Genomic DNA, 8,657 nt, shown 5'->3' with positions numbered 1-8,657 from the left:
GGGACCGAAGCACCCCCAGGGCACAGATCACACCTGGCCAGAACGGGTCTGAAGGCCACCAGCCCCTGGGGATCAGGGCTCTGTCCCCATGCCCATGGGTGGGAATCAGAACCCTGCCCAGCCACGGGGGCTGCAGGGTCCCCTCCGGCTGGGACACGGGGAATCGGGATGCTGGACGCTGGGATGCAAGGTGAGGAGGAAGGTGGGTAATGGTGCAATTAATGGAAAAGCCATTAGACCTTTCTCCTCCTCCCCCTCTTCTTCCTCACTCCGCCGCTTGCTGTCCTCCTCCACTTCCACCTCCTTTCTTCTCTCCTTCTCTCTGCTCCTCCTTCTTTCTTTCCTCTCGAAGATTTCTCCCTATTTTTGTCTGGTTGGAGCCTTTTCTTTTCCTTTTAACCCTTCTATGGCAGCCTGAAAGAGAACTCAATCCATCTCAGCTGCAAGTCGATGCCCTCCTGGCCAGCGGTGGGAGTCCCTTTTCCTGGGGCAGTGGGGGTTCCTTCTGCAGCAAAATCATCCAGAAATGGGACAAAAGCTTAAAAGAAAGCTCCGCTGGGGTGTCAGAAGGTGGGAAGGTGCAAGTGGTGGTGTAGATAGAGGAGGGGGTGCTGGGAGACCCAGGGTGCTGCCAGGGTGCCAGCAGCAAGGCTGGCTCAGAGGGAAACTGCTCCTCTATGGTCTTGGATCTTATTACTCCACTTTTATTGCCTTTTTTGTGCTTTTTTTTTAATGTTAAATGCAGCAAAGAGGTGGCTCAGCAGCAAAAAGCCCCAGAAGAAAGCGGGACAGACCTTTCTCCTCCCTGCACACTGAAATCCCCTGCTTTCTGCTCCAGCTCAGGCACCACAGTGGGGTGGCAGCCCAGGACACAGCTTTTTTTGCTCCCTCTCTTGCTGTGCTTTAGGCCAAACCACGCCTGACCCATGGTGTGGAGGACCCAGCAGCCCCAGGGCCCGTGGGGAGAGTTGGAGGGGAAAGAGGGGAGCAGGGCACAGGGCGCAGCTCCCTGGCACAGGCAGCCGTCCCTGCAGAGCGATCAGGGTCAGCTCCCTCTGGGGAGGCTGCTTTGGGGACCTGCCACGGATTCGCTGGCTTCTGACACACTTCTGCTCCATCTGCTCCCACCTCAGCGTGTCCCACATCCCGCAGCCCCCCAGGCCAGCGAGGGATGCCGCTGCGGGCACCAGCAGGGCCTGTATTTCGAGGGGGGATGAAGTTGCCGGGGTGACAGCATCCTCCTGCAGCATGGAAACCATGGTTTCCATGGAAACTCTTTTTTGCCCCAATTATTCCGCCACGTCCATTAATTTGCCTTTAATATTTGCATTTCAGGCTGCCCCCCACCCCGCAGCAGCCGAGTGACCCCAGGCAGCCCCCGGGGCCAGACCCCCAGCGGGTCTCTGGTCCCCACGGGGTTGGGAAGCAGTTGCCCCGGCAACAGAAACAGGGCGTTTCTGGCAGCGGTGGTCGCCATGGGGACGGGGATGCTGACGAAGGCTTGTGAGGCTGAGAAGACAAATTGCCCTCATCATTATCTCCGGGCTTGTCAATCAAACATATACCCTTATTTACCTCGGCGAGGAGAGAGCCCTGGGAGCACACAGAGAGGGAGGGAACGAGAGGAGAGCTGCTTGCCCTAAACTCCGCACAGGGGAGGGAGCATTTCCAGCCCCTCGGGATGGCCACCATCACCTGCAATCGCTTCACCGAGGAGTACCAGCTCTTTGAGGAACTGGGCAAGTAAGTTGGAGACGGGGCTGCGATGCTCAGAGATGCTGGGGAAGAGCCTTAGAGGTGTTGGGAACCACCAGAGATGAGGGGAAAAAAGAGAAAGGCGTGGAGGAAACGCACTGAGGAGCAGCTGGGTGGACTCGGGTTAGGATGGGGGCTGCCAGCTCTAGTCCTGCCTGCTCCATCCCTTCCTGAGTCCCGGTGGCTGCTGATGGGTGCTGGGACGGGGGCTCGGGTCACCCCAGGGGGCCGGAGCTGCCTGGGGAGGGGGGAGTTGCTTTTTTTTTTTTGATGGAAAAGCCGCTCCTGAAAGAGGATGCTACTGGCTTCCCCGGGAACTTCTCCAGCCGGGAGGAGGGATGGGACAGCGGAGGAGAAAAGCTGAAGCAGAGGGCGCCCCTTACATTTCTTTAGGGATTGTCTCCGTGTGGATTCTCTGGGGAGTCCTGGCAGCCCCCAGAGAATCCTGGTGGCTCTTGGGCAGAGCTGGGGTGTCCCAGCGTGAGCATCCAAGGGGTGAGGCTCAGCCCTGCCAGTCCCATCGCTCCTGCTGGGGACAGCTCAGCTCAGCAGGTCTGGGTGTCATCGCGTGTGCCTGGATCAGGGTGCGCGTGCATGAGCCAAAAAACTGAACCCGTGCACAGCAAAGTGAGCCTGGGGGACACCGAGCACCCTGGGGTGGAGCAGAGGAGTTCAGGTGCTCTGTGCGAGGCAGAGGCACCCTCAGTGTCTCATGGCATGTGTGGCTGTAAAGCAGGTGCAAAAGTGAGCAGATGCGTGCCTGCGTTTTGGTTTCTGTGTCTTTTTTTTTTTTTTTTGGAGCGGGTGTGTGAATCTGGGGCGTGTAGCCACATTCCACTTGGGGTGTCTTGGTGGCGCGCTGGCAGGCTCGGGGTGCTGGGCTGGGTGCCTCTGCTTTCGATGGGCAGCTGTGCCCACCCGCGGGTGTGAGTCCTCGCTCCAGCCCCGCATTCCCAGGGCGCAGGGCAGCCTGCACCTCAGTGTGCACCCGCACACGTGTGGGCGTGCGAAACGGGGGCGAGGGAGAGAGGAGAGGACAAAAATGGGGAAATCAAGAGGCTGAAGCAGGGCAGGACTTTGTGCCAGGCTGAACGCTGCTAATCTTCCCCATCCAAGCTAGGCGGGGATCAGGTTTCTCCTATAAAGTGCAGCTCCTTGGAGCTGAGCAGACCTCCTGTGCCAGGACATGCACATCCATCCCCTCAGCATCAGGGATGCTGCGAGGGGCTGGCAGTGAGAGCGGGTCCGGGAGCAGGTCCCTGCAGTGCGGAGAGTCCCAGCTGGCACCCACCAGGGAACTGGTGGCAAAGTGGGTCTAGGGACCTGCTTTTTTCCAAAGGTTCCTGGCTTTTCTGGGCTCTGAGGCTTGGTGGTGATGGCAGGGGGTGGGCAGGGGGTGGGTGGGAGAAGCAGCAGCTGCTGGGCCTTTGGCTGAGCAGACGTGGCTGCGGGGATGTGGTGTTGAGCTCGTGGGTCAGGCGCAAGGGGGGAGGACCAGGAGGGCTCCTGGAGGCGTTAGAGGTGCGAGGCTTTGCTAGGTAGGTGCCAACACAGCAGACTGAGCACCCAGACACAGGGCTGCCCATGCACCACAGTATAAAACCACCTTGACAGATGCTTTTTAACATGTTCATAAATAAAGAAGCAAAGCTGAGGCAGGGGCTTCACAGCTGCCAGTCAGCACTGCACACCGGCCAGCGCAGACGACCCAACCTCCTGGGGTGATAGAGCGGCAGTGCGGCTCAGCCAGGGGCTCCGGGCATCATCCCCAGCTCAGAGCATCCCACCTCTTTCCCCTTTGCCCCATGGGGGAAAGTATCTCCGCAGCACTGAGGCTTGCCCCTGAGTTTAGAGCTTCACTGGGCTGTTCAAGGCACGACGGAGCTGGTCAGGGATTTTCCACAGGGATGGCTTCCAGTACACTAAAAAATCAGCGGTTTCCCACGGGGAAATTTCCGCTTCAGGGGCTTAGAGAGGGAAACCAGGATGGAGCACCACACCTCTGTTCTGCTGCGGCAGCCACTTGTGGCGGAAAACAGTGTTCCTCTTGTGTGAGATGCTCCCAGTCCCAGGCAGAGTGGGGGCATCCCAGCAGAGCGAGGCAAGGTGGGGAGGATGGCTCTTCCTAACCCAGAACCTGAAGGGGAGCCACAGCCTTTTGGGGCTTGGAGCACAAAGGCTCTGTCTTGAGTTTGCTGTCACCAGAGAACTGGGTTGGTCTGCGGGGAACACACAGGGTGTCCCTGAGTGTGGCCAGCAGAAGGGGAGGTGGAGGGTGCCAGTCTGCTGTGCTCACCACGCTCCTTTGCTGCCACCTCAGCTGTTACCCATCCTGACACCCAGACAAGCCGGGAGTTTGAGGTGCCACACACCCAATGGTAGCCCTACAACAGGGCTTTCTTGGGGGGCAGAGATGGGGAGGAGAGTCTGCAGAGCCTGCCTTATGGGGCACAAGCCCTTGGCGCATCCCTGCACCTCCCAGGTATGGAGAGGGCACCTGTCCTAAGCCGGGGAGAACCTGCTCCCACGGCAGCCCCAGCAAAGCTGAGCAATACAGGTGCTGCTCCAATCCCTCCTGCTGCCTCATGCTTGCAGGAGGAGATGGGGCAAGGGCAGGGGACAACTGGGGGGCAGTCAGGGAGAGAATCCTGCCCACGGCCCCTCGGAGTAGGACAAACATGAAATGCAGCTCCATAGCAGCTCCAAATCCGCCCCCGTGACAGGTTCAGGGAGAGTCTGGAGACAATTACTGTGCGATCAGCCCCTCCACTCCTGGAGCTGCAGGAGAGGGGTTTTATTAAAAAGGGTGAAAAAAAAAATATATATGGAGGAACAAAAAATCCCCAGCCCACACACTTCTCTCTAGAAAGGAGATAAAATGCCTTGGAGGAGGAGGAGGTGTTGAAGAGAGGGAGGGCTGCAGCAGCACAGCCCAGTGCTGGCAGGGAAGGTGCGAAAAAGGGAGAAGCAGAGCATCCTGGTGGCAGAGCCGCTGCCCGGGCTGCCAGGGGGAGGCCGTGGGGACAGGGCATGGGGTCATGCCTGGCACAGGGGACCAAGGGACAGGGGCTGTAGGGCTGGGTACAGGGGTCGGCACTGGAGGGACAGGGCTGGCTGCTGGGCTGCAGGTCCAGCATCACCCTGAAATGCAGCCAAGGCAGGGGAAACACAGGCATGATCTCTACCCATGGCCCCGTGGATGACAAAGTCATCCAATGCTAAAATTAGGACATGCTGTCGCCTCTGGGATGAACGCCCCATCTCTGAGCCTGCAGAGAAGGAGGCCCCTGGCTGTCACCAGGGATGGGGCTGGCCCCATCTAAAGAGCCAGCATCTCAGGAGGGAACGGACCCACACTGCTGCCCGTGGCCAGAGAACAGGACGTGTCTCCTTCCAAAGGGGTTTCTTGCACCAAAATGGGGCTGAGCTCCCTGCCTGGCACTGCCCTGCAAGCTCCTGGTGCAGGGAAGGAGATCCTGGATGTATATGGATCCAATGTATATCAATTTTTCCCCCGGGCTGAGAAGATACACATGGGGCTGGGAAGTATGGGAGCAGCTTGGCACAGGGAGCAGAGCCTGGCACTGTGAAACACCCAGTGGAGTCAAACACCCAGCGCGGGGGTGGTTCCTGGCCAGTGCAGATGCCCTGAAGGACTCAACTGGGGCAGGGATGGGGCTGTGAAGAGCATTCTGCACCCCTGGGTGTCCTGTACTGGCACCCAGCACCTCGTGTCCCCACCATCCTCCAGGCTCATAGTCTTGCTTGTGCTTCGTGGAGCATGAGTAGACATTTGGTTTCTGTTAAAAAGACTCAGAGGAGTGAAACCCTGCGCTCTGCCACTGCAGCACATCCCGCCCCCAGCCACTGCATCCTGCTTCCATGGCTTCCCCTTCCCTGATGTTCAGTTTAGCTCAAATAAATGGATGAATGAGCAGCTGTGGGCACTTAGACCAGGAATGGCTGGGTGAACCCAGCCTCCAGGGGCTCCAGGATGCTTGTGTCCCTCCAACTCTACACTGGGTCCCGTGGAGAAAATCTGTGCCTCAGAAAACCCTATCTGGAGCAGTGGGCATGGGGACTTCCCTGCTTGCTGTATTCACTCTTGCAGGCTTTCCTGGCACTGCAAAAAGCAGCATTTAGGGAAAAAAAAAGGGAATTCAGGTGGCAGAGACCACATAAGCCCCCCAGGCAGTGCAGCCTTGTTCCCAGCGAGATGGGGAGCACAACGAGGGGCTGGCAATGGCTTCTGTCTCTCCCACTCAGGGCAAGCTGGATACAAAGCATTTCTCTCCTTCTTTCCTATTAATCCCTACAGGGCTTGTTAGTAGCTGAGCTCTTCCAGCAGCCAGGATTAAATGGCAGGATGAGGAGGCTGGGAAGCACCAGGATGCTGTTCCCACGGCTCCTGCCCGGCACGTGCCATGAGCGATGCTCGGCGCTGGGCGCGTGGGCTGCTGGCTCCGCCGGGGCTTCAGCCCCATCCCTCCGCACCCTGCCGCTCGCCTGTTCTCCTGAAGATCACATGCAAACCCAAATTGCCCTTCTCCACCCGCCCCCACTGGTAAAATCAATTATCCGCCGCCGCTCGCTAGCCTGCAGCCTTTTATTCCCCAGCAGGGAGCGGGAACGGGGCGACAGGGAGCAGGGGGAAGGTGGGGCAGGAGGTGGGATTGCTTTTGATAGTTGTTATTTTAGCGATTGGAAGGGTTTGGCAGGAAAGGGAACCTGGTACAAAGGTTGTGCTCAGCAGGGCTGGAGCACGTGTGCGTGCAATGCCGCAGCTCCCAGCAGAGCATCAGTGTTCTCTCAGTGCAACGAGCTGGCAGAGCTCGGGGAACAGGGGCAGAATGGCTTCTTTGGAGCATCCCAAGCACCCATGTTCATTTCCCTGCCTCAGGAGACCCCTGCACGTTGGCTTACGCGTGTGCAAGCCACAGCACCATCCTGCTTGGCCACCGCGGTCCTTGCTCACAGGGTCCCTCAGCTGTCCCTGCCTGTGTGGCACTCCTGGAGAGGACCTTGCACTGCTCACCTACACCATGCATGGTGCTTGCACCTGCCCCTGCAAAACGCTGCTGTGGTCGCAAGGTCTAATGCAAAGAATGCCACTCATATGGATTTAAGTGGAGTGGCCAAGTGTTCTGTGGCAGCCGCAGCCACCCTGGTGTCCACTGGGAGCCAGTAGCCATGGTGAAGCACTGCCCCTTCCCTCCTGAGGAACAGGGAGGGCAAAGCCTGGGAAGGAGAGGAGGAAAGGTGCACAATGCCAGGAGTGTCCCGGGAGAGCGCAGAAGAGTGAATCCTGCTTTCATCCCCAGGTCTACCTGTGCCTGTCCCCATCATCAAAGGGTGCAAGGAAGCAAACTGAAAGCCCTCTGTGTTTTCTCTGGGCTCCTTCCCCAGCCAGCGCCAATCCCCATCCCCGTGGCTGCCCCACAGGCATGTCGGGGCTGAGCTGTGCCCTTGCCCATGTAAAGTCCTTCACCTCTCCCTCCCACTTCTTGTCTTCCCAGAGGCGCTTTCTCCATCGTCCGGAGATGCGTGAAGGTCTTGGCAGGACAAGAATATGCGGCCAAGATCATCAACACCAAGAAGCTGTCTGCTCGAGGTAGGTGCTGGGGGCCTTTTTGGGGAGGTGAGAGGTGAGCAGGGTTTGCAGAGCAGGAAATCTGCGTCCCCTACCCATCGCCAGGATGATGCCTTTGATGTGCAGCAAGCAGGCGGTGTTTGATGTGTGGGGGAACACGCTTATCCTACCCCTCTCCACTGTGGCAAACGCTGAACTCTTGATGGATGTGGTGAACCCCAAGGAGAAGTCTTGATGGTTGCTTACTGCATCCCATCTGATCATGGGGATGCATTTGAAGCTTGGTTGTGCCAGGACTGTGGGGGGATTCTGGACCCCAGCCTGCTCAGGGGGGTGTAGGACTCCGTTTCTCTCCCTGGGGCCCCACCACGCCCTGCACACCACGTCAGCACGGCGTTTCAGCAAGCCAAGCTGCTGCTGGCCTCTGCTGCTGGGTACCACAGTTGTTCTGGGAGCATCACCTCCCTGGCAGGGCTACTGCTGCCCCCCACATTCCTGCTTTCAGGGGCTGTGGGTTTCCTAACTTGTGTATCTACAGCAGTGAAATTGGAAGGTACTTTGGATGAGGGACTGTTTATTTCTGCCTGGATATTGACCCTCATCCCACACTGCCATCTAATTAACCGCACTGGTGGAGCACGCTGGCTGCTTCGCTGCTGGAATGGATGCTGGTGGGTCTGTCCTGGCTGCTCCTTGGGACAAGGCTGAGCTGAGCTGGCACAGGAGAGCTTCAGCCAGCCCTTGCCCTGAGGCAGGGACTCTTCTGCCCCCAGGCATCTAGCAGAGGAGCTGTAATGAGGAGGATGGAGAGGATGGGACGGCAGCTGCTGGGTTACAGGCTCCAGCTCCTTCTGGCCAGGTGTACTGTGGAGTGCAGGGTGGATGCCAGGAGTGAGCGCCCTGTCGGGAGGGTTTAATTAATTCTCTCCCTTGGTTTCTCTCCCTGACGCCACTGCTTACCTCCGAAGGCAAAAATGAAACACAGAAAACAGTGGCAAACTCCATTCTGACCTCAAATTAAACCAGTGCTGTGCAATCTCCCTCCTACAGTGCTGCCAAAGTGGCACAGCACTCATGCTGAGCCCCTCTGTCTGCCCCCCAACACCAGCTCCTGCCTCTTCTCAAGGACGCCGACTATTCCCTTGCTCTAAGGCTGGAGGCTCCCAGCCTGGGGCAGCTGGCTGGACTCTGGGCAGTGTGTGCAGCGTTGGCCGTGGCGCTCGGCTCCTGCCCGCACACCCCAGCTGGCAGCAGGGCGAGCGGCAAATGCCTCCCAGTCGGCAGGGCTGCGTGGAGGAGCAGATCAAGCTGC

The 8,657-nt window shown here is 58.6% G+C and overlaps 1 protein-coding gene across 3 annotated transcripts in view; it reads left to right on the top strand.

The window, feature by feature from the left end:
• The first annotated feature begins 1,488 nt into the window (after positions 1-1,488).
• Positions 1,489-8,657, top strand: part of CAMK2A (calcium/calmodulin dependent protein kinase II alpha) — a 34,012-nt gene continuing 26,843 nt past the window's right edge. For 2 of the 3 annotated variants that reach the window (XM_069869013.1, XM_069869011.1), the window contains exons 1-2: positions 1,489-1,743; positions 7,272-7,366. In XM_069869013.1, the coding sequence (XP_069725114.1) occupies positions 1,682-1,743; positions 7,272-7,366 (157 nt within the window). In that variant the 5' untranslated portion in view covers positions 1,489-1,681. The remainder of the gene's footprint in view (positions 1,744-7,271; positions 7,367-8,657) is intronic. The other variant, XM_069869014.1, reaches the window with a different exon arrangement.

Source organism: Phaenicophaeus curvirostris, chromosome 15 (genome assembly GCF_032191515.1).
Source record: "Phaenicophaeus curvirostris isolate KB17595 chromosome 15, BPBGC_Pcur_1.0, whole genome shotgun sequence".
NCBI lineage: Eukaryota > Metazoa > Chordata > Aves > Cuculiformes > Cuculidae > Phaenicophaeus > Phaenicophaeus curvirostris.
The sequence above is the reverse complement of the archived record's forward strand: the minus strand, read 5'-3'. Positions and strand labels throughout refer to the sequence as shown.